We start from the raw sequence: 26,023 nt of genomic DNA on the forward strand, positions 1-26,023 counted from the left end.
CCCCCCCCCCCGGCCTGCTGTCACTCCGTCTACCTCCCATGACATACTTGCCTATCAATAACTGTTTGCATTTCTGTATCTCCAAGAGTGCCAACATATACAACTTTTTGGATTGTATCCTCAACTTCATCAGGAAGGATACGAAATGTTCTCTTGTAATTTGGTGTCTTGATATAAATTAATCTGCAAATGTGCAAAAAACATGTTATAACGTGTTAAATCAAATAGATTTTCACTGCCTCAATGTGCATGTCAATATAAATATTTTAGTAAATTTATCATAGGAATATGTAATATTACATTCCTATGTAATAAAATGGAGAAAATATGTCATGAATTATGTAATTCTTATGTTTCAGTCGTTCTTTATAGAATTTTCATGGTCCAGCTGTGTTTTACTGTCACTTGCTTTAAAGGAAATACTGTTATTCACCTTCTTGCTGAGAGTTGCATATGGAAATCTTCTGTATATTTCTCTAAAAAGCAGCAAGCCTTGCTGTGGCTAGCCTCTATAACTGAAGTGAGCCAAACTATTTATTGGTTCACTTGCCAGGCACCCAAATTTTTACACTTTGGTTTTTTGCAGTACAGATTATACAAACAAGATGTCACATGTTAATTAGTGAGCTTTAGAGGAGTCCGTAGGTGGATTTTGTTTTCCAGTTTTTGTGCTAAGCTCCAGTTGCATATTTAATGTACAGACAGCAGAGTGGTATCAGTCTTCCTCAGTGGTCTTTCATCCTGACAACAGTGAAATACTGAATTGTTTGTCAATTTTGGCGTAAAGCTGCTTGAAGAGTAGTTTAAACCTGTTGACGTCAGAGTTAAGAAAGTCCTACCGGTTGTGCCCACATTGTTATGATATTGTGCCTACCTCATACACTTTCATTTGAACTGATTCAGACTAAATGACCCAGTCTTCCTCCTTTCTGTCTCCTACAGGCTACCTTTATGTTTTCCCTGGTGCACTGGTCTCCATTAACCCTGGGGAAAGGCCTGGTCGCTCCGGCCTGGGCCACCACGCTGGGCTGGCTCCTCACTCTCTCCTCTGTCTCTTTGCTTCCCATCTGGGCCATCTACACACTGGCCACCACCCCGGGAACCCTGCCAGAGGTATACCAGCACTCTCTTTAATTCATTTAGTACCATGTGCAGCTTGAACTACTTGTTCAGGGTGATACCGATGTTTTTACTTTTTGACTCCTCAGCGCTTCCAGCATTTGTGCAGCCCTGCCAAAAACTTGTCACCAGTCCTCCGCCACTTACCCATCAACAACCCGCTCTCCTACGGCCCTGCGCTGCCCCTAACTGAGAAGCCAAAGGAGCCAATCACAAACATCATCCAGGATCATATGACCTGATAAGGGTCAGTGACGATGTAACATTGGATGCTGATCAGCCAATCAGGGGCAGTTAGAGGTTAGAGTTAACTCCGTAACGTAAGTTCAGTCTGAACCTCAAGAGGCCATGAGTTTGGATTCTTCTGAGGGTCCAGTGCTGAATTACTTTACCTTTAAGACCCCCTCCCCCCGTTACAGGCTATCAGAATTGGTTATTCTAGAACGCACACACACAACACAATCTTGACAACTTAACTTAAAATTCTTTTAATTACCATTTAAGTCACTGTACCTGTGGACCATTTAATCACAACACTTCTAGCCATCCAGCTAAATAACAAAGCTAATGTTGCCAGAATTACAGAGTAACGTAGCCTACTACTTTACTCTCTATGAGAGATCACTGTGTCTGTTAGTATGTGTGCTTAGTTTCGACTCTCCCCTGAACATTTCTGTTATCAGTACTGTTTTCATCTGAACTGGCTCTGTGAGTCAGACATTTTTTATAGAATGGTCTGTCTGGACCGTTTTTTGTATGTGCTTCACTCTCTGTGATTGCTATATCATGGAGATTGAATGGTTCATAACATGCCTTACACCCAGACCAAGCGGGCTGCATTAGCCAAATACTACTTTTTACTGCCAATCTTATCAAGTGCTTAAAACTTGATGTCATGGTTACACATTTTCAGTGACGAAACGATTGAAATGTGCAGTAACTGTTTTCATCCATCATGCACATTTATCTTTTCAAAAAAGTGGGCAGGAAAGTCGTTTGTACTTTTATTTTAGGTGTTGTTAGTTGCAAATGCACAACTTTCTAGTGTAGTTTCTGCAAAAAAATAAAAGGCATTATTAGCAGTGTACCAAAAATAACTATAATTTATCAAGCTGGGAGACATGCAATCATAGTATCTGAATCAGCATGTGTGAATTCACTATTACAATATTGCTGCTGCTGTGATTCTGTGACATTGATTTCTATGCCGAAAAAGTTTATTTAAAAATGTTTAAGTAAAGTAAGAAAAAAACTGCTAAATAACACATGCCACTCCAATGTGATTCTCTTTGAAGAGGACATTACAGCGTGTGTAACTGTAACATGTGAATGGTAACAAGCAGTAAACATTTGAAGTGCAAATGAAGAAGTGACTTCTATGCAGCGTAGGGATGTTTATATTTTTCAGAAGAAAATGTAAAGGATTGTGTCAGTTTTGTAGAAATGTGTTATCATGTTTTTCAGAGTCACTACAGACTTTTAAAATGTCAGAATGAAAGGCATTTTGAAAATGTTACTTTTTTCATCACCACGAGGTCTTTCCGGTGTCTCGGTGGGGTTTGGAATGTGAACTCACCGTTAACTAACTTAAGTCTAGGACTGAATGTACTTGCTGGGAAAACTTGTATACATCTCCAAAAACCTGAAGGATGAGGAATGTTTCTTGAGTGAGCGTGGTGTGTTTAATATAAATTAGTTCCTTATGCAAACTTGAAAATGAAACTATTTTTTTTTCCTTTCCTTGCACCTTCATTCAAACCTTGATCAGGTTCTTTCATTGAAATTCTTTCAAATGCTCCTCTGAGATTAATTTGACAAGAAGCAAAGTGCTAAAGCCATCTGGTGTCTCTGAAAGGCTTTTATTTACTCAAAATTGATCCAAGTGTATTTTCTCTGTTTACAGGTGCATAGATTTTTTTTAATGGGCTTCTTTTGTATGTGTATCATCATTATTTTATTTTTCAAATGAATATACATATATAATATACACTGTGAATAAAAAAAAAAACATTGTGTTGACTGTGTTTATTTCTTACAAAAGAAGTTGAGTGAGGAGCTGTGTGTGTGTGCAGGTGTTTGTTTGTGTTCCCACAGAACATCGTCTGCCTGTGGTCGAGCCTAACTGCTGTCGCCTAGGAGATGTTGCATTGTCTCCCTCTGCGGCATGGTAACAGATGCTGAGAACACACCTGGCTTCTACGAAGAGCGAGCGAACGAGAGGAAATGAAGGAGTGAGAAGAGAGATGCGAGTGGAGAAAGGAGCTGGGAGAGCATGCGCACACTCCATCAGCCATTCAAGCATCACAAGAACAAGCGCTGTGATTGCCGTTCCCTTCATCTGAAGCGTTTTCATCCTGATGGGAATTACTGGTTTAACATCCATGAAGGGATAGAAGAGGAGGACAGAGGGAGAGATGTAATAGAAGGCTAGAGAGAGTGTGTGTGTGTGTGTGTGTGTGAGGGAGAGAGAGTCATAGAGACTAAAGAGGGAGAGAGCATGCAGCTCGGGGGGGGGGGGGGTTCTGACACCACCACTTAGATGGAGCCTGGTGGTTATGTAAAAGGCTCAGCTTGTCAATTAACCGTATTGGATTCCCTCCTCTCCCAGCCAACGTAGGAAGTGGGCAGATCCCACACACACGTGGCTCGGCATGCGGGATCACACACACACAACTTGTTTTGGTGACACTCAATACTGTATGCAGCCTGCTTTGCACGTGTGATCCGGGTTACTGTGTAATTGTGTGTGTGTGTGGGTGTGTTTATGTCCATATGGTTGCTTTGGCATATATCTCTGTTTCAGATGATGGGGATTAAAATGCTCCAATGGGCTTGAGTGTGTGAGATTCGAAAAGGAGAGAGGAAGAGGAAGACATTGTGGGGATGTGAGCCAAAGAGAGTGTGTGTGTGTGCGTGTGTGTGTGGTTTCAGTATAGCATTGAAAGACACTGGAAAGTTGTCAAATGTTTTGCTCATGCTCAGACATACTCATACATACATAAGCGCCCAAAGTCTGCGTTGATATCACACTGTCCTGCTCAAACATCCTCTCTCACTCGCAGCTCTGTCTTTATGGCCGTCTTTTTACTGCAGGTAATACACTTGACAGTTTGGTGTAAAGGAATAGCAGGCGGCAGCAAGAGGGGGTGGTGGTGATGGTGGGGGACGAGACTTGAGGACAGAGAGAATAAGAGATGGGTAGTGGGGGTGGGAAGTGCATTGCATAACAGTTGGGTGATTTGAACATGAAGTTCAGCTCTAGACTGCATCCACTGGTCTCCATCTTGGAGTTGGGGAGCACAATGTTTTTATGTTCAATATTGGGCAACAGGGGCATCATAGAGATTTTAGAAATACTGAGGTAATGAGCCCAAGCCCCCCAGTGCAACCCACCCCCCTTTGGAAATTTTAACCAGACAGAAAGTCTGTCCAGTGTTCTAATTATGTGGATTTTTCATATATCAAGTAACTGCTTTGTTACAACTTCTGTAAATGTGATTTCCTTACATCGAATGCATTTTTGTTGTCCAAACCTGCTGCAGGTTTCAGTAGACTCCAGCATCCACAGATCTGTTGAGGAACAGTCAACGCTTTCCCAGAGGCTTATTTGAAAGCAGAGTGTATCCTTTGGTGTGGGATTTTTAATGTGTGGATCCTACCACGGCAGGATTTGACAGGGGGGGCAGCCAGGCTTACAGAGGCAGGCACACCGTGTCCCGTTTTTTGGCCGCGCTTCCGCTGTCCGCCCCCCACAAGCTCTCACGCCCACTCCCTGGCTGCATCCCTGCATGCACCAGGCCATACTAACCCACACCGCTCTGTCATGTAGAAGAGGCTTTGGATTAGCAGCGGCGGCATGGGTGCTCGCTGTTTGACGCAACAAAGTTGAAACGTAATATCTGTTCTCAAATACTGCGGGCACAAAGAGAGGCCTCCCTCTTGGCATGCAGACACACACTAAGCCACCCTGCTGTGGGTGTACAAAGGTAATAGTTGTTAGGTGACTCAGCAAATAAGCAGTGTCTTGGAACTTTTAATAAAAGCCACTCTAGTCAGCTGCCCTGTGAGTGTGTTTGTGTGAGAGTGAGACACAGTGACTTCAGCTCCAGTGAGGTATACATGGCTCAATCCCTCTCAGCACAAAGTATGACATCCCATTGGCACCGCCACACACACTTCCCTAAAGGCACAATAAATAATCAAGACAGCTCCCATGGCAGTCCCAGGCCCAGTCACGCCCCCGCCCTGTACTTTCTCATACCCAAGTGCAGCAATACAGCACCCACTATATACATGCTCACAGATTTTCTCCATATCCTCCTTCTCTCAAACACACACTGTTAAATGTCTCACCCGGGACGGTGAACTCCCACAACTCTTATTCGGGAATGGCCATAAATTATCTATTCCCCTTTAGTTTGCTGAAAACTCTCCAGTCAATTCCTGTTGGACTTTTTAGCCTTCAATTATTAAAGGAGTCAAAGTGGTAAAAGTGTAAAAATAACAGGCTGGTGTTTAATGGGGACATTTCTGAGATAAATGCTGTTGGTCCTGGGAGCAGCAGCATGTGGCTGTTTAGGAACTTGTTTTGCTGATGTGTGTTTTTATTTATGCTGGCTACAAGTGATGTTTATATCCTGAAATTGATGAAAGCATAAGACTGACACTGGTGAGGTAGCTCTGATTTATTCATAACCAGAAGTGACTTGGGTGAGGATCTTTTTCTCTCCGCCTCTCAGGATGTAGTTGCAAAGGATAACAGACTCCTCTTCCCTCTGCTGAGGCAGTGGGAAATACTCCAGTGGCAGCATTGTTCAGGTTTCTCTCCATTCTCCTCCAGTACTTGACTTAACTCTGATTTGAGAGAGAGAGAGAGAGAGAGAGAGAGAGAGAGAAAGAGAGAGAGAGAAGAGGGGGGGTGGAGGAGTGGTGATCGAGCGCAAAGGGGGCAGGACTTTTTCTCTCCGGGTCCTATTAAGAGCAAACTTTGAGTTTTTGTTCTCCAAGTTCAGCTCAGTGCTCTCCAGCCTGCACACAGTTCCTCTCTGCTGCTCTTTTTCTTTTCCGTTTCTCCTTAATGGTTTTGTTTTCTCGCCTGTTGGTTACTGCTGTTTGTTTTTTTCATGGGGGATTTGGACCCCGGGAGGATGCGCTTTTTGGAGGAACAAATACTCAAAGTTGTCTCTTCGGCCAGTCCGGGGTTGGTTTAGTGGATACATAGATGTTTTTCGGGTTGGAATGAACAATGGTGCGGCTCCTTGGTGCTGTGGCCGAGGGCATGCTCTGGTTTCAGCTACTGTTGCTGTGCGCCGTGGAGTTGGAGCTGGGAGCCGGGGTTTCTACTTTCCAGGGTTTCTATCTTCCACCTGCGAACGGGTCGCTTCACGCACCTGCTCGGAGGACAGACGGGGTTGTGCGGACCATTGACCGGATTTACCACGGAGGAGGCAAGGCGGGCTACCTGGTGTACCTGGATAGGAGCAGGTTTCAGCTGGACATGGAGCGAGACGAGTTGGTGCTGTCACATCACTTCAGCCCCCATTATGTGCTCGCTATGATGGGGGAGAGCCCTGCGCCTTTGCAGCGGGAATGCGTGTTCCGCGGGACAGTAGACTCCAACCCGGAGTCCCTGGCCGTCTTCAACCTCTGCGGAGGGGGTCTGGAGGGCTTCTTCGCCGTGAAACATGCGCGCTACACCATCACGCCTATCATCAGGGCGAAGGGACACGAGCACGACGTGCGCGCCCTGCAGGACAAGGCCGCGGATAGCGCGCTCCACGTGTTCACGCGCGAGAGTTTCAGCTTTGAGGCCATGCGCGAGGGGCGAGAGAGCTGCGGGACGCGCGACGGTCGCAGAGGACGCAGGGATGCTGGGAGGAAACGCCGGCGTAGAGGTCGCGGGAAGGGGAGACGGGACAAAGACGGGCTCGCAGCAGATAAAACAGATGACCACGGTGCGCGCGGGCGGAGATGGTGGAGCCGGAACACCGAAGACGCCGATCCAGGGGTTGGCACACGGCACAAGAGGTCTGTCTCTCGCGCCAGGCACGTGGAGCTGCTCCTGGTGGCCGACGACACCATGATAAAGAAATATGGCAAGGACTTGAACCACTACCTGCTCACACTGGCCTCCATCGCCTCCAGGCTGTATGGGCACGCCAGCATCGAGAATCCCATCCGGCTGTCGGTGGTGAAAGTGACCACGGTCAGTGAGAAGGAGAAGGGGCTCGAGGTGTCCAAGAACGCGGCGGCGACTCTGAAGAGCTTCTGCAAGTGGCAGAACCAACAAAACCCGCTGGACGACGACCACCAGCACCACCACGACGCCGCCATCCTCTTCACCAGGCAGGTAAACAAACTTCCATCGCTTCCCGCTCCCCCCACCTGTCCGCTTCTCTCACCTGGCAGGCTCACCGAGGCGCCGGGTCCGCCTGTCTTCCATCCTACAAGGCGTAGGAGAGGCGGCTTAGCGCCCCGGTGTGATGCCAAGCCAGCAGTGACACTACTGTTTGTTGGTTTGTTTTTATTTTGATGGTGCACGTGGTGACAGCTGGTTCAACGTAGCTAAGCACTTAACAGACTGAGCTTTGGGGGGCTTCATGCGAATGGTCTATCAATGACCTAACACACTCTGTAATGAAGATGACAGTAATAGTCTGATCACACGTATTTTTTCACCTTCATCCGGCAGGTAAGCGACACAAAGTGGTTGACTAATGTTTACCCATTTGCGTCACCGTAAGTCAGTAGTGACTCCACAGCCTGCTTCCCACATGTCCCTGGTGATAGCCAACCCTTTTGTATGTTCTCTTTCTCTTTCTGTTGTCTCTTATTCTTCGCTGAATCTTGCGTGCGTAATGCAGCGCTGCATCTGTGAAACAGTCATAAAAACTGTATTTCCTGCGCCTGGTGTTTTTCTAGGCAGGCTCTTCTGTCTCCAGCCTCCCCCTCCTTCTCCCCTGACAGCCCAAAAGCCTCAGAGTCTGTGTGATCTGTGGCGCGTGCCCGCTGCCGTGCACGCAAATTCTTCCCAGGGCAGGAGGTTTGAAATCAGCTGCTGGGTGCATTGCCGAAATAAACCTAAAACTCCCTTGAAACTGTAGTTAATTAGGTAGCCATCCCAGCCTTGAAAGTCTGATATAGGGGCTGGAGTGATGAGAGCTCTCTCATCACTCCAGTCTGCACATTTTTCCCCCAGTAACTTTTCCAGTGTCTGTCAGCTGAGGCTGGGAGCTGTCAGAAAAACAAACGCATGCCCCCTGTGAGAAGCCATACATTCACTGAGACCACACTGATTTATGCCTTCTTTCACCATCCCTTTCTCTCTCCTACTTCTTCCTCCTCCTTCCCTCCCTGCCTGATGGAAAGCCACAGGGCAGCAGCAGCAGATCTATATGCATTTTTCACCTCGCCGGGTGTGGCTTCATGGTGGTTAGCTCCAGTTAAAGTGTCAGATAGCTCGCCTTGGACTGCGGTGTGTTCAATTCATGCAGGGTCTTGTCATGGCTCGGGGCGGAAAAAGCAAGCACCAGGGGTATTACCTTGGATCTCCTGGCATTGAATACAAGTTGATGCTGTCATGCACTGGCAAGGCAGCCGTTAGTGCATACCTGAGGTCAGCAAGCTGGCAAAGTTGCACTGTTACTTTGTGCCAACCACCTTGTGGCTCCTTACTTACCCTGTTGCCACTACACCTGCATGGGCAAGACCCATGCCCGGAAGATGGTGCCATCCCCTGGGGGGTTGGGCTTGGCAGGGTGGACAAGGTCAGACGGGCATGGATACCTCTGAGGCAGCCTCAAAACAGGAGGGCAGAGACTCAAATGGACAGGAAGCAGTCCATGTTAGGGGTTACAATTATGCATAGTTTCAGACAGTAGCTCATAATATTATTGATATCATTATATGAGACTTTTTTTTATAACAAAACCTCATAGTCTGTGCATATTAGTTCTAATGTATGTTGACACAAAAAGATAAGCTCTATTAAAACTAATGAAATAGTGTAAAAGTGAGAAGGTTAACCATCTGTGTTCATTAATAGAAGGTTGCTGCATTATTCATAAACCTGCCTCCTAACGGTCATTCACACAAATCACTACTGAACGTGGAGGTCGTCCTGTAGAGACTACCTGTCAGCAGAAGAAGCAGGTGATCCCACTCTGTTGTCCACAGAGCGTATATACGATCTGCAACAGCCCCTGTAACACAGTACAGACCTCTGAGAAACTTTGTGAGGTGGGATCCTGATCCCTATCTGTTGCATTACTGCAGGACATATGAGCCTAACGGCACCTACCATCAGTATGCAGAATACGCACATAGCTAATGCATGACTTGAAAGCAGCCACCGTCTTACTTAAATTTTGACCTTTGAACTCTTTGGCTATTAAAGGCCACTTTCTGGATTATGTGCTAGGGCTGAGTGCTTCTTACCTTGTCAATAATTATCATGGACAGGCTGAGGTTTGTTTACGTCCAAACGCTGCAGGAAAACAGACCAATTTTGTGTGAAAATAACATTTAGAAAGCCACATTCTTATGGGAGTCCTTTGTGTGTGTTACAAAGGAAAACACGTGGAATGTGAAGAAATGGTTGTTTTGCTCTATTCTTTACAAAAAACTAATTTTGCAAGAGTAGCTGTCAGAACAGATCCCCCTATGCTATGTCAAGAGCTGCACAAACATTTGTCATTTTACAAACAGAGTAGAGCCATTAGAGTTTCCATTCACCAAATGCCAGTCAGGAAATATCTTTATTTGGTTCAGGTACCTCATACCTTGCTGCTTTTTGGGGTGAAATAGGAGAAAAGAAAGAAAGATAAGATGTTGGGTATAGGAGGCATGGTGATGTGTTAACTATTTTCACAGGAAAATAACTTTGGCTGGAACCCCAATGGAAACTTAACAGGGAAAGACATGCATGTGCTATAGATTCAGTTCAGAAGGAAAAGACCAGCCAAGTGTTCCAATATACAAAATGTCAGAGGTGTCAAGTAACCAAATAGCAGTTTATGCATGAAAAGAAATAACCACATTCATCTGTGTATTTGGAGCGCCTGTGAAGTAGATTGTGAACTGAAGGTCATTAAAGACTTTGTGACCTGGGAGTGGGGGGTGGCTCGTCTCTTTGTAGTCTGGTCCAATTACTCCAACACCCCGTACCCGCAGTGAACCGTGTGGTGGTGTCACCCAGTTCCACACATATTAGCACCACAACAAAACAACGGGGCACATTGTGGGGACTCAGAACTGTTCAAAGTGTGTATTCGTGTATATGGGAACATTAAGTGTTATGCATGGCTGTGTTCACTTGTTGTGAGCTTGGACAGTAGACAAAGCTCTACTGTAAGGTGGCCAGAGAGGAGCAGCAGAGCTGTGGAGACACTGACATGCTTGGATTTTTTTTTTTATTTGCTTCTTGTAGCAATAGCTCAAATGTTTGGATAGAAATTGCTAGCAGGCACTTGTGATGCCAGTGATATTGAAGTACTGACCTTTTGAACCTAGACTGAGATCAGGTCACATTCAGATTTGTAATGTGAAATATAGTATTTTTAAATTGGGATTTGCATTTTAGGCATTTAGCTGACTATCATGTCCAGACTGAATGAAAAACAAGTGCATGAGTGGATTAAGATTAGACTCAATAGTAAACATAAAGTATTGTAGTAGAAGTGGTCATATCAGGGGATGAGAGTGGGTTATTTTATCAGGAAGGACACAAGTCTTTGCTCACTAGTACTGAGGTTTTCATTTTTTAAGAAATTCCCATTTGAATTGAGTGAACTCAAAGCATTAGCTGAAATACCAGAAAGGTAACATGACGAGGCATCCATTTGCTGAAGAAGAATTTATGAATGTTGTCACATGTGCTCATTCCAAGGTCAAAATATATCTGCCATGCAAAATTACATATAAAACATATCAAAATGTTCAAAGTCATTAATTGTATACCACTGCTGTGCAATGCATGAGCCCAAACAAAAACTTAAATAACACATTTTCTATTAAAGTTGTAAAATAATATTTTATTTTTACCAAATGCTTTTATTGAACGTTAACAACAGAGTCGACCACAATAGTTTGCAGGAACACAGAGAAGGCCCTTATGTAATAATGATTGATGTGAGAGACACATTGATGTAGACACAGCATGTACCTATCCATTTCCTTCAACTGTCTGTTTCACATATGTGTAAAGCATAGTTATGTCATATAGCCTCTTAAAGTGAATGTGGGGAATGTGCACATGTGTATAGTTCGGACTCCTCCCTTTCCTGAGCACTTGTCTTCCTCCTGCTCACCTCCATGTGTTTTTGTGTAGTGTCTCTACATTAAAGTGTACATTTCCCAGGCCTCGCCCCCATCGCAACTAGGCCCTCTATTTGTTTTAACTGTTCTTGATATTTCACACGTGCTTTACTTTGACTGGCATATGTTGACAACCTGCAGACAGCTCTTGGGTCCCAAACCCCTGAGCCCAGCCCCGGGTCTGTCGACATACACAACTGGCCAGAGTTCAGTCTGCCCGGTAAAAAGACATCAGCCTCTCCTTCTTCACGTTGTGGTGCTTCAGTGACTTTAAACTGCACTCCTGTTTGCAATCATGGTCTGAAGCTTCCTTTGAGCTCTGACCTAAGACTGGTTTGGGTCTCCATGCTAAGAAACATAAGTTTCTCAACCAGTCATACTTTTAATTTCTTGTGATTTCATTTCTCCTTAAAAAATGTGTAACTTCGCTTGATCAGAAATTCCCCTTATTCTGATCTCTGATGTGTCTTGTTACTAGATCTGAGTACCACCTCTTACACTGTGGACAATGACTTGAGAACAGTACGGTACTCAAGGGGCTGGTGCTTAGCTGGTTCTGCTCATAAACTGTTTCTGATAGGCAGATGTGCAGTGTTGCATCCTTCTGTTCAAAGGTTAAATACGGCATTCCACATGGATCAACACTGGTACCACTTGCCTTTGATGTGTTAAATATTTGAGTTTGGTATTCTGGAAACTTCTATAGTTACCAGACTGCGCAAGGGATGCTGGAATATCTTGTGGAAACACATGTTAATTAAACCCGTCTCCCATCTCTTATTATGGATTACACCACACTGCCACTTGGTCACATCTTCAAAAATGAATGCAACTAAACTAAATCACATAAATAATCATCGCTATGTTGACGACACACAAATATATATATATAGCTAATGACTCCTGGCTTTTGAAACTAGAAAACTGCTTGTCGGAAGTCAGTTGTTTGATGTTTAACAACTTCCTACATTTGAATACCCAGAAGGCTTGATTGTTGCTTGTTGTTCCAGCAAGACACAACAATTTTCAAGGATGTTTCTGTTAATCTCAAAAGAAATTTTTCAATCTCAACTGCTCGCTATAGCTGTGAGATGAATGTGGCGGAGTAACAAGAACCCTTTGCACCAAAATTAGCATGTATATGCAGGTTTTATAAATGCGGGTAAACCACTAAAAGAGCTGATTGACTCCTTTCCCCAGTAGACAGGTTTGACTTTCTGTTTTCTTTGAACTGTCATGGTTCAATGTCCAGCTCTACACGTGGGTCAGCATACTATCAGTGAGACGCTTCGGTTGGTTTGTAAATGTATTTTGGGGCTGCTCTCACTCTTTAGCCACTGTGTTACTGGTTTAACAACACTGTACAGGCCAGGTGACAGGTATGCTCATAGTGTTTGTGTGCTCTGTAAGACATCACAGCATGGGTACAAAGTCATACAGCTGTTGGAAATTGGCGTGTCCACCCGGGTGTCGTGTTTCCATCACTACCGATCAGAGCCTTTCACAGTGAAGACAAATGAAAGATGTTAGTGGGGTTTTTGGCCCGATGTGAAAGGGTCTTTTAAAGAGTACAGTTTTGCTATCAGCTGTGTGAGGTTGCACTTGCAGTTAGCTAAAGGCTAATGTCAGCATGCTAATATGCTGATGTTTAAAAGATATAATGTTCACCATCTTAGTTTAGTGTGTTAGCACTATTATTGATACTAAACACAAAGTGCTGCTGAGGCTGATCGGAGATTTGTCATTAGTTTATAGGCATTTGGTCATAAACCAAATCCTAACCAACAAATTCATATTTTGGCCTAAATAAAGTGAAGGAATTATCTAAATTAAAATCATCCAAAACTATCCACTAGTTGCCAATTGACACCTATGGAGCTCAGCATCACTAGAGTGTGACTAGAAAGTACAATATTTTCCACTAATAGAAAATAGAGTATGCATATAAAGGAGGATGAAAATTAAATTATCTGACAAGCTCTCAATCACTAGTGAGCAATATTTAGTGACCTGTCCAGTCAACTGTAGAAAGCTATTTTTTGTTGCTTTTGTTTAGCAGGTTTCTTGAAATCAGCCTGCAGTGTGTTTTTATCACAGTGAGTGTGTGTGTGTGTGTGTGTGTGTGTGTGTGTGTGTGTTTTACAAGACCACTTGCAATCTAAGCCAAGGCTTGTGTTAAACAAACAGCCAGCCACACACAAAGACAGACAGACAGACAGACAGACAGACTCTGCTCTGCTCGTCTCCTGACCTGCACAACCAGCTTGCCACTTGTTCTCCTGTTATTTCTGCCAATATTTCTCTAACTCCTTGTTCTCTAAGTTCTTGTCTTTAATTTCCTGCATCCCTCCATCCTTTCCCCCCAGCATCTGATTCATGTACATATTTCTCTGATTTCCAACAGGAGATTCCCATTTTCCTGTGTTTCACCTACGTATTATCTGTTACACTGTGTTGTACCAACAAAAGCTGTGTGTATAAGAAAGATCAGAAAAAAACAGGTCTGGTAAGAGAGCCTGGGAGGGGATGAATGAATAAATAAATGAAGTTGAAAGAAATGTGAAGAAAGTCAGGGTGAAAGAGTGTGGGAAACGGGGAAAGAGAAACAGACAAAATATTAATACAATTTTCTCTATATGTTCTTACCGTCTGATTCACATGGCACATGGAAAAGTAAAGATAAACTTGAGCACAGTTTTTCTCTTAACTGCCATCAATGCAGTGAGAGTGTTTGACTTGCCCTTTGTTTGCTTATTGTGTATCCCGCATTCAGTTGGCAAAAGCAGGCACTCTCTTCCTGTTCTCTGTAGGAGTGTTTGTGTCTGTATTTGTGTGTATTTGCTTGTGAGTGTACCATACGTTCTTATAGCTTATGTGCATCTGAGTGTGCTTGTGTGTGTGTGTGTGTGTGTGTGTGTGTGTGTGTGTGTGAGCTTGTCCCACCCAGTCAGTCATGTGTGCGAGCGCAGAACACAAGGCATTTTGTTCCTAACCGATCCGCCCGGAACGGGTAAACACCCTCCCCAGAGAGCCTCTCACACACGACCCAGCAGGCCTGTCAGCACCACTTAACTTAACGATTCATCCTCTCAATGGGACAGCGTGTGTGTGTGTGTGTGTGTGTGTGTGTTTTCCTTTTTAGTATGTAACCATGTGCACATTACGTCTGTGTACATTGTACAGATGTTTGTGCTGCATTGAGTGTTTACGCACATGCACACAGGCGTGTGTACTCTAATGTGATGGAATGATTAGCTGATTGATCTCTGCACTCAGCAGGGCCAAGCAGTGGAGCCTGAGGGCTCGTCTGAATGGACATGTGTGGGAATCAAAACAAAGATCAATACTATGTACTCTGCCAACCCATGAGGCAGACAGAGAGGTGGTGGAGGCAAAGCAAGGAAGCAGGGATTAAAAGTATTGGTCGAAAAATTAAAGGGACCCTCCACGATATTTTCGATTCCACAGAAAACGGTTGTATGTCCTCTGTAGCTCTTTTGGAGCCTTGTCAAGTCTTAGAAAATTACTCAATTTCTCAGTTTGGGGTTGTAGAGTTTGAAAGGCACCGATTATTTAAAGCATTGTATTATGGGAGTACCCAAGTTTTTCTGGCACTGCTGCATTGATTTTGACAATCCTTTTAAAAACTGCTTTCCAACTTCATGAAAGTGCAATACTGAATTGCAGCATTGCTCTTTTAAGGGGCAGAGGCTTTGATCAAGACAACAAAATCAACAAGAATTACTTGAATTGAGTGTCGTCACAGTGGCTGAAATTTGACCCTACTTTACTTATCTTACAGATATTTTCAATGTGTTTGCAAAATGGGTATAGCAAGTTGAATCTCCGCTTTAACTGCATCACCACCACCTAGCACTGGAGAAGGCCTAGAACAAACAGAGCTAAAGTGTAGCTCCTGCCAGTGATTAAGATTAAGATTATTAATCTATTAAATGACTGGAAAAGTTGAAGAAACTGCAATATCTTCGAAGAATGTATTAGAAACACATTAATTTTAGATAGTATAGGATCTGAGCTAGGTGACAGAAAAGAATGTGGCAAGTTGAACAGGAAGGTGCATGATAGCTGGAAGGTTCAATAATACATTTCCCCAGTGCCTGAGGAAAGGGAAATATTTGATTTAATCTTTCATTGAGACATTACAGGCAAACCATCCATTATAAAAGATGATGATCTTCAGTAAAATGAGTTTGAAATCTTTGAATAGTTTTACTTGTTTACACTGCATTCTTAGTTTTGAGAAAGATTATCTGGAAAAAAGATCCAGGAAGAAGTAACTTTTTTAAAGAAAACTGTTGACATAAACAGAGTTTTCCCACTTGGATAAAGTATTAATTTAAACTTACAGTATTTCCTTTGTCCAGGACCTCTGTGGCCACCACTCCTGCGACACCCTGGGCATGGCGGACGTGGGCACCATCTGCTCTCCGGAGAGAAGCTGCGCAGTCATCGAGGATGATGGACTTCACGCTGCGTTTACTGTGGCGCATGAGATAGGTAGGCACACACACACACACCAGCACACAAACAAAGATATGAACATGCCAGGGCATGCACATCTGTCAGCACATCTCTCTTGTTGATGAATATTGTCTGATGTCATACACCTTTTACCTGAGAGCTCTGTGTGTTTTCTTTTCTCATTCTTATTGCATGTGCACACCCTTGACAAGTTTCATCATTTCTCTCTCTTCTATGAACTCTGTACATCGTGTACCCATAACCATCCAGTAAAAATGCTTTCTCCCTGTGGCCCAGGTCACCTGCTCGGTTTGTCCCATGACGACTCCAAGTTCTGCGAGGAGCGTTTTGGCGTGAACAGCGACAAGCGCCTCATGTCCTCCATCCTCACCTCCATCGATGCCTCCAAACCTTGGAGCCGCTGCACCTCAGCCACCATCACCGACTTCTTTGACGATGGCAACGGTGAGTGTGGAAGAACGCTCGGGGAAAGAAAGAGTCCGTGCTGGTGTTCTTTTAATAGTGAGAACTTTTCCCTGCCAGTAGGAGTTTTATTTTCTCCATCTATAAATTGCATCCATGTGACTTTGACTTGTGATAGCTTTTCTTCCACACCACCTTTCAGTAAGAGCTGTTTACTACCAAACAGAGCTGTAATCTCTGTTAATAGAGAGTTATTTACAATCCTATTAACTTCTTAAAGACTGCAGCCAAAGACAGATCTCTGGCAGGATATCAAGATGAGTCATGCTTTGTGTTCCCTTCTCGTCAAGTAGTTCCATTCGTGTCGGCCATAAAGCATTGTGAGTTGACATTTGGTAAACTCGCTTTCGGCTAAATTCATGTAGCAACAGCATTGTTTCAAGCTTGACAGTATCTGCTGCTGCTTCAGCACTTTTATTGAATAATATGTCATATAGGCCTCAATTGTCAATAGACAAAGTTGGTGTTTAGATTTTCATTCGCCAGCCACTAACCAAAAGTATGCAGGTTGCAGAGCCAAGTTAAAAATTCCCTTTTCTTTCTTTCCTGCCACAGCTGAGTGTCTCCTAGACTCCCCTCACCAAGCCTTGTTAGGCCCGGAGGAGCTCCCAGGGCAGAGCTACGACGCAGTCCGCCAGTGTCGCCTGGCCTTCGGCCCCGAGTACACGGTCTGCCCAGGCATGGACGTATGTTCTCGGCTGTGGTGCTCCGTGATTCGCCAGGGACAGATTATGTGTCTGACCAAGAAGCTGCCGGCCGTGGAGGGAACACCTTGTGGGAAGGGACGTATCTGCCTGCAGGGAAAGTGTGTGGACAAGACCCGCAAGAGACACTACTCGGTAAGACGGATGGATGGTACCAGAACGAAAGGGAGAGCTGGAAAAGGACATGATAGAAGTTGTTTGTCGAGAGAGACAGAAAGGACTAAAATCTAAAATAGACTCCTTTTTATAGTTCAAAAACTGATATTTTAAGCAACCTATTTCCACGATGTACAAACTTGCCTGTGAGAGACGAAGATAAATAGGAATAAATGTAACATACAGGACACAGGGCAACTATCAAGAAAGAAAAGGAGAAAGTAGAAAGGGAGAGAGACACTTGAAGAGAAAAAATGTCACAGTTCTTTATGTGACTTCATTGTGTGGTCCGCTTTGTTTATGCCACTGTTGATCTGTGCTATTTGTAATCTTAGCCATACTTAAACAGATCTAAATTGAATTTGGCCTTAATGAGCTAAAGGACTAAATCAGTTCTTGGCAGGCTCTCGACACTGTGTGTGTGTGTGTGTGTGTGTGTGTGTCAGAGAGGGAAAGAGAGTTGAAAGTTAAAAAGAATGGGAAAGAAGGAACGATATTTTCCTTTGTGTTTATTTGACACATGACAATTGATGAGTCTGACTTTGGCAGATGACATATGCGTGGATCTGACCCAAGGTCTGATTCGCTTATTTTCACTGCCTCATATGACGACCAGTTTACTGTTCAGAGCAATGTTAAGCCCCTCCACTTCAGACTTCAGAATCTTTTAACCTCAAAATATTTCTTGTAGTATGATTGCAGATTAAGTAGCTTTAACTGTGGAAAGTAGCGGTTCAATGCCATAAAGACTCAGCAGTGAAACTAAATGGAAAAGCTGTTTCCAAAGAAGTTTCACAGAATTTTGTCTCATAAAATGTTAAATGCTACTTATCCATTTTATCACTGATGACTCATGTTGCACTGGCTGGAAAAACTCAAATATAGGGACATTGCTTTAAGAATTTCATTCAGGCTGTTCCTCAGGGGAAGCATGTGAGCTGTTCCACCACAGATCCAGTCATGCTGTCTTAACCACAATGCATTCCACATTTTTCTTCATCGCACATCTCTCTCCAAAGGGCTTTCCCTGTCACATGTGGCTTTGCCAGCAACCACTTCCAACATGTCTGATAAGCACTAATTGTCCTCTCTCATCTCCTCTCCTTTCTTTCTTTTCTCTTCATCCCTCTCAACTCTCTGATCTCTCCTCTGCCCTCATTTCCCTCAACTCTTATCTCCTCTTTCATCTCTCCTCTCCTCTCCTCCCTCTCCCAGGCGTCCAACCATGGCAGCTGGAGTTCTTGGGGTCCTTGGGGTGCGTGCTCTAGAACTTGCGGAGGCGGGGTGCAATTTGCCCAGCGTCTGTGCAACAACCCACCACCACGGAACAACGGACGCTACTGCATAGGGAAGAGAGCCATCTATCGGTCCTGCAATGTCTCACCATGTCCAGCATCAAGTGAGTGTGACAGCCTGAAAATGCATGCACAATTATAATAGCTCGCTAATTTTTATTTATGACATAGTCCTTTATTTATTTCAAAGATCTTTTAATGGAACTTTTCTCCAGATAAGAGTTTCCGGCAGGAGCAATGTGAGGTGCGCAACGGTCCCCAGACAGATCCTAAAGGGGTGAAGACTTTTGTTGAGTGGGTGCCTAAGTACGCAGGAGTCCTCCCTAAAGATGTGTGCAAGCTGACCTGCAGAGCAAAAGGAACAGGATACTATGTGGTGTTCTCTCAGAGGGTGAGTTAGTTACAAAAAAAAGCGCGGTGTATCTAATGAATGCAAACATGGAAGATGACAGTGATTTTGTGACTGTTTGTCTTCAGGTGGTAGACGGGACAGAATGTCGTCCTTACAGCAGCTCGGTGTGTGTGAAAGGGAAATGTGTACGGACGGGCTGCGACGGCATCATTGGTTCCAAGCTCCAGTTTGACAAATGTGGCATATGTGGAGGCGACAGCACAGGATGTGTACGCGTTATGGGCAACTTCACCAAGAAGAGGTGAGAGAAAAGAAAAGACTTGAGATGTGCATTATATGTCTTTATATTATGGGGAACACTCATGCACATAAAAACATTTGCGTCAATTCATCAGAAGGGAGTCTCAGTTTTGTGAATCGGTTGTATTAATGTTAAAGTGGTCATATTATGTTCATTTTCAGGTTCATAATTGTATTTAGGGGTTGTACCAGAACAGGTTACATGTTTTGATTTTCAAAAACACCTATTTTTGTCATACTGCACATTGCTGCAGCACCTCTTTTCAGCCTGTGTGTTGAACGCTCCGTTTTAGCGTGAGCGAAGCATCTCACTTCTATTCAAGGGGGTAAGTCAGAAATCGAACAGTGAAGCCAACCAAAGCCTGCATGGACGGTTCCATGTAGGCCCAAAAATTACGTCAAACCCCTGTGACATCCCGTCATACAGGAGAGATGTAACCGTATTGCTTAGATTATAAACTCTGTGAATCTAAAAACTATTCACCCATCAGTGACGTTGCGTCAGACAAACACATTGAGCCAAGAGACTTTTTGTTGACGCAGCTATGCAGCTACCATAATTACGGTGTTTCTGCTGTTGCTCTACGTCATCAAACCAGAGTAATGCAGCGCGATCATGTACGGTAGAGACTGGTGCCGACAGGAAGTAGCCCTGTAGTTGGATTTTATTGGTCCAAAACTGGCTTCACTGCTCTCCATTCAAATCTGCAGGATCCAGTAATATTCTGTCTATGCTTCTATTCGATCTTTGTTGGGAGTTGCATATGCACAGTACCTAGGTAAGGACTACTAGCCAATCAGAAGCAGAGTAGGGCAACTTCAGCCGGCAACCACAGCTTTGGTTCAGCCATACATATTCCTGAAAGGCAGAACAACCCGAAACCAGCTTCGCAACCTAGATTGGAGCAAGACGTTTCAGAGTGGTAAGTAATTTGTAACAAAAGTATCTTTCATAAGTAACTTTTTCACTGTGCACTGTCTGTACATCACAGTTGCAACTTTATGCCCACTGATTGCCTGGAGGGTATCTAACATTCAGTAGGGAGGGTGGAGTTGAGGGAAGGCAGCGGGTGAGCGTCTTGTCATTGTCTGTGCTGCAGCTGAGTGTGTTTCTCCACCAGTGTTTTTAAGGGCGTGCCACACTAGCCGCTAGGTGAGCATTATGATGCGTGTTACATAGTGACACAGATAGGTTACGGAAGTAAAGGCTGGACTACAATTGAGCTGTTTTCAGGCAGATCAGGAGCAAAGCTTTCTGTGGGAGATGCTTACTCCCTTTGGGGTGGACTTTTTGGCTTTTTCACTTTGCAAACCTATTCCATACACAAAAAAGATATATAACACAATAAACGATAAAAAGCATAGTATGACCACTTTAATATTGACTTCTATGTTGATGAAAATCCAGCAAAGCAAAACCAGTGATAAGAAAGAACACACAGTGTTACCTACTAATGGGAGCTCTCTTTACTTCCTCTCTTGCCAAACAGTAAGGGCTACACTGACGTGGTGAAGATCCCTGTAGGCTCCACCCACATTAAGGTTCGTCAGCACAAGGCCAAGGACCAGGCCCGATACACTGCCTACCTGGCTCTCCGAAGGCCCAATGGCGAGTACCTCCTAAATGGCAAGTTCATGATCTCCACCTCCGAGACAATCATCCCACTCAACGGTTCTGTGCTCAACTACAGTGGCTGGAGCCAAAGGGATGAGTGGCTTCACAGCATGGGACCTGGGGCCCTCCAAGAAGCCTTGGTGATCCAGATTCTAGCGACAGACGCTAAAAATCCCCTGGATGTCCGTTATAGCTTCTTCATGCCCCGCCGGACAGCCCCACAGCAGCCATCAGCTCCGCTCATCCCCAACCCAAAGCTGACCCCTGTGCAGAGCACTACAACAGTCTCAACCACAACGAGGACCACCTCCACCACCAGTAGCGCCACTACATCTTCTTCCTCTCCCCCTGTCCTGCTCCAAGACCCACCTACAGCTCCAGGTCCCTCCACCCCTACCCCAGGGCCCCAGTGGATAACGGGGTCCTGGATGACCTGCTCCAGGACTTGTGACACTGGCTGGCAGAGCCGGACAGTGCAGTGTAAGGACAAGGACGGGAAACTATCCAAGGGCTGCACTCTAGGTTCTCGCCCAACCGCCTTCAAACACTGTCTGGTGAAAAAATGTTGAGGCGTTAGGAGAGGGAAAATGATCCGTAAGACAAGAAGAAGTTTAATCTATACATCTGATAAAGGTCTCAAGTTCTGGGTGTAGGACTATGGACCAATGAATTTAAGACATAGAACCTTAAACAGGACTGTGAATGTTGGCTGAAAGTGCCTGGACCAGATACACAGACACTCAAAGACAGATTGGCATGGATGTACCTGACTATATGTCAGAGCAATGTCCTGGAATAATAGTAGCTATGCAGAACACATAGTAGGACGGAGTACAGTTTTTGTATGATAGTGACAAGCATGGCCCTGGCATAGCTGAGGACTTCAATTGCATGTCATTTCCACATGGACAGTAACTGATTGTCTTTACTTCCGTCTCTAAATCCTGGAGGCTTTGTGTGTTTTGCCCTGTAATGGCATGAGTGTCATGTTTTTTTATGCTATTCCATGTGTTCTAATCACTGTGGGGATATGGAAGAACCCCTTTGTCTTTTGTCATGAGTGCATTCGAGACGAGTCCCAACGATGGGAAACAGCTTGTCGTTATTTCTGCCCTTATTGTAGCCCTGTCCCACGACCGTCATACTACGTTCAATAGTGCTAGATTGCCATCTCCTGTAACTTCCGCCACTGAGAGGCTGTCAGAAAATTTGTCACAGCAAGTATGTTGAAGATCCTAGCTCACTAGATGGTAGAAAGAAATGTATCTTCCATTAAAAACAACACAATCCAATCAAAGACAGCACAGGATGTCTTTGTCAGGATGTCTGTCAGTGGTGCTACTGATGGCCAAAAGCTTTGTTACAGCATTATTATTAACATCGTGTTTTTTTTATATTCTGATTGCATACAAATAGTCTTCCCGTAAATGCTTTTACGAGTCACAGGGGCTGGAGATACGAATGACAGTCTTGGGTCAGGGTTACCTACAAGCGTTGTGTGTCTTTATTTGACTGATCTGACCAGCTGAAAACCAGAAAAGATCACAAGGAGAGGGGAGGACTGAATATAAACTACTTCCCTTAGCAATGACCATTAGGTCAAGAGCATCCAAAAGTAATTGTAAGCCAATGGATATGATTTCCAAATAAGGATGCATGGGAGGGTGACTTCACAACCCAGACATTTGGCGAACAGACGGTGTCAAATCAGTTGTACCCAATCTTAAACTGTTCAGGTATTTCTCTGTGCTCAGCCTCTTCAGAAGTTGAGAAGAAAGTTTTTCCTGATGACACAAGTATCGATTGTACTTAAACTGATAATCACCTGTAAGGTGTGTAGAAACAGCAGCATGGTGTAATGGAACGAGAGTGTACTGTGGCCTTCAGAGGACAAACTTTACAACAGTCAAAGGGACAAATTAACCATGACTCTCCTTAATGTTTATGGAGATTAATGATGACTCACGGGTTTGGGGCGCTGCTTGATGCGTGTTTGTGTAATGTGTGTGTGTCTTTGTGTGCATGTCATGTGCTAGCACATTCACATACCCAGGCCTGTGTTTTAAGCACATGCAGTATTTACCATGAACATGTGTCTTTGTCCTCTGCTGCGTCTTGAAGCTTCCTCACTCCCAGTTCCATTTGTATCAATCAATATGCTGGTGCTGGGAGGTTTAGGGTCCTCATATTTTTTTGTGGCAGTCAATATTTGTTTGTTCGTCTGTTTATCTGTTAAGAAAGCAATGCTAATATGACAATGTGTGCCCAGGATACTCGCAATGACAGCAAGAGAGATACTAATGCAGTCATTAATATCCTTTTGCAATTCAGTTCTTTTTTTCATTTGATTTATTTTCATCACTCATTCTCCATTTTACTACTTTAAATCCTCTATTGCTGTATTTGAAAATGATTGTTTAATCCTTTTTCCAACCCTGATGGGTAGTGTTTGCCATGTTACAACAATTCCGATGGTGCCACAGGATGATTTTCCCACTTACCTCTACCTTGTCTCCACCTCAGTAGTGGTGGTCACAGCAGGAACTTGTAACTCCAGAAATAATGCTTCGGTAACTTAACTGAACTTCACACAATCCACAAACCTCACTGTCAACAAGGTCTTGTCTGGAACTACTTTCTACAGAAGAACGCAACGACTACTCTGGGACACTGATTCTGGAAAGTGATGTTGCAGTTGATTTAAAGAAATTGTTTGACATTTGGGGTAATATACCTATCTTTCTTCTTGTCAAGAAATAGATGAGAAGATTAATACCACTCTCATGTTTGTCCTTATATGAAGCTAGGACCAGGGATTTGTTAGCTTAGCAGGACTGGAAACAGGGAAATAGCTAGCCTGACTGTCCAGAGATTTAAAATATGTCTACCAACATCTCTCAGTTCATCAGTTCACTAATTAACCCATCATATTTTGTTTGTTTAATCCGTACAAAAAACAAATGTAAAAACGACAATTTGCCCATGTTTCCAGTCTTGCTGCCTCTAGCTTCATATTGAACAGAAAGATATGAGTGTGATATCAGTCATTACATCTAACTCTCAAAAAAGTATTAAACTATTCCTTTAACTGAAAAAACAAAACTATCTTCTCTAGATACCACCAGGTTTAAGTGAAGAAATGTACTTTTCTTGTAATTTGGGTGGCCTCCCCCCTATAAAATCTTCCTCCAAATCTTGTGTGAAAAATGAAAATGTACTCTTAAAGGGAGAGTAAGTGATTCTGCAGAAGGATTGTAGGATTGAACTCACCTTTTCCTTTTTGGTGGTTTCTCGGTCAACTCTCCAGTCTAGCACGATTTCACTGCTCCTGTGCACGAGCACCAACGCCACCTGTTGCTGACTGGCTGGGAAAATGTTGGGTGGCAGGGCTGTGTAGGAAAACTGGATTTTTTTTCAGAGCAAGAAGAGGAGGCCTTGTCAGAGAGGAAATATTTGATGAATTTAACAAAAAGTGTATTGGGTTACAATCACTTACTTTCCCTTTAAAGAAAATAATACTGAGAACTTTACCTTAACTCTCCTGAATGGTAATCATGCACCAGCAATACAAAGTGCTGTTAATTACATACTTAATGGACTTTAAAATACCTTCCTGTAATTGTGTTCAAATTTCTGGCACCTGTTCAATGTTCCTGTGTGTCAAAACCCCACCCATCTGGCACCTGTGCAGGAGAAAACAAACCACCAAAAACTTTTTCAAATACTACATGACCCAGGTCAACATACCACTCACAAAATGGTCTCTCTTCTTCGCTCACACATTCAGATATATTTACACAATGTAGACATTTTTGTACAATGAATAGATCTTTCATATATGCGTTAGTATTCAACCATATTTACACAGAAATGTACACATACAGACACACACACCATTGAAACAATCCAGCATTGACAGTATTTGAGTATATCAGAAACCCTCACACACACTCCATACATACACACACATACACACACAAACTATTTCCAGACTCTTCCAGTGGGGAAACCCCTCTTGCTGAACAACAGAAACACAGCACTGAACTTGTAATTTATTGTTTGTACAACTGGTATGTGTGAATAAAAAAATGAGATGAGTTTTATTTATTATAGTAATTTTGTATCAAATTACTATTTAACTTAGGAATCTGACTGTGCAGAATCATTCCTTTGTAAGAATATAGTGTTTCTTTTCTAGTCATCCACATGAATATATGTACATAAAATCTATATATTTAAACATCTTTGCATCTGTGTTGTTAATTTTGTCATGGCATTAATGCCTAAACCTGTGTTTTGACTTTCAGACGAGTCTGTCTTCTCACACACTTTCACCCAAGATGAAGGTAACAAAGCAAGCTGATATTAACCCTATTAGGGCTATATTCATGCACATGTAGCAGCAGAGAAGAGAAAGCAGGAACAGAAAATGTCAGTAAATACAACATATTAAGGATTAAAGATGACTTAATGCTAAAACAGCTCTTATCTACTATAGATAGATACATTTAAAGATGTGTCTGTATGAAATGCCCACATCTTTGTACAACCACTGCTGCAGATATCTGCACAAACACAAAGTTGTAACAAGAGGACCATTGTCACTATGTGGCCTTTTGCCAGTAGCAGTGGTGGAAGAAGTAGGCTACTTTTACTGTTACTCAAGTATAATACCACTATGTAAATATTCCATTATAAGTAAAAAAACATTTTTTAAAATATATATAAAGCATCAAAAGGAAAAGTACACACTATGCGCAGTGGCTCCTTTAAAAGTGTTATATATATTAGAGGATTATTTTTATTGATGATACAACATGTAAACAGCATGTAGGTGAGAGATTTTCATAGTGGGAGGCTCAGTGAAAAAATATTACATTAGTTATCAAAAGGAGATCACATAGAATATCTTAAATGTGTGTGGTTAGTAAAAGAGACAGTTCAGAGATAAAGTAGTTTGGAGTAATTTTACTGTCTTTCCTACTTTCCTGGAGTAAGAAACAAATGCTTTAGGACCGACGTCTTTTATGTATTTGGTGTAGTCTGAAGTTACGTCAAACAGCAATATTAGGTAATCTTGGCTCAATTGTTAAGTGTCTATGACTTCAAATAGTATAATCATCGTCCCATAGGCATCTAGGACTCCTTCCACCACTGGCCAGAAGATACAGTGGCTTGCAAAAGTATTCACACCCCTTGAACT

General features: G+C 43.4%; 2 protein-coding genes across 6 annotated transcripts in view; both read left to right on the forward strand.

Moving 5' to 3' along the window:
* The window catches only part of LOC123975129 (sodium- and chloride-dependent GABA transporter 2-like), a 29,620-nt gene extending 26,488 nt beyond the window's left edge, over positions 1-3,132 (forward strand). For all 5 annotated transcript variants that reach the window (XM_046056359.1, XM_046056349.1, XM_046056322.1 and 2 more), the window contains exons 14-15: positions 943-1,113; positions 1,209-3,132. In XM_046056359.1, coding sequence (XP_045912315.1) covers positions 943-1,113; positions 1,209-1,361 — 324 coding nt within the window. In that variant the 3' untranslated portion in view covers positions 1,362-3,132. The remainder of the gene's footprint in view (positions 1-942; positions 1,114-1,208) is intronic.
* A 3,036-nt stretch (positions 3,133-6,168) lies between these two features.
* On the forward strand, positions 6,169-24,923 carry LOC123975152 (A disintegrin and metalloproteinase with thrombospondin motifs 5). Its single transcript, XM_046056371.1, has 8 exons — positions 6,169-7,468; positions 15,819-15,951; positions 16,213-16,380; positions 16,954-17,237; positions 18,474-18,657; positions 18,769-18,944; positions 19,031-19,206; positions 20,696-24,923. Exons 1-8 carry the CDS (start codon positions 6,365-6,367, stop codon positions 21,387-21,389), a joined length of 2,919 nt encoding a protein of 972 aa, XP_045912327.1. The 5' UTR covers positions 6,169-6,364; the 3' UTR covers positions 21,390-24,923.
* The last annotated feature ends 1,100 nt before the right edge of the window (positions 24,924-26,023 follow it).

The sequence above is a fragment of the Micropterus dolomieu genome, linkage group LG01 (genome assembly GCF_021292245.1).
Source record: "Micropterus dolomieu isolate WLL.071019.BEF.003 ecotype Adirondacks linkage group LG01, ASM2129224v1, whole genome shotgun sequence".
Taxonomy (NCBI): domain Eukaryota; kingdom Metazoa; phylum Chordata; class Actinopteri; order Centrarchiformes; family Centrarchidae; genus Micropterus; species Micropterus dolomieu.

Excerpts from the sequence above, each read along its gene's own strand:
- LOC123975152 (XM_046056371.1), top strand. The coding sequence starts at position 6,365 with ATGGTGCGGCTCCTTGGTGCTGTGGCCGAGGGCATGCTCTGGTTTCAG. Across the intron at positions 16,381-16,953 it reads CTTCTTTGACGATGGCAACG|CTGAGTGTCTCCTAGACTCC; the intron begins GTGAGTGTGGAA and ends TTCCTGCCACAG. Across the intron at positions 17,238-18,473 it reads CCCGCAAGAGACACTACTCG|GCGTCCAACCATGGCAGCTG; the intron begins GTAAGACGGATG and ends TCCCTCTCCCAG.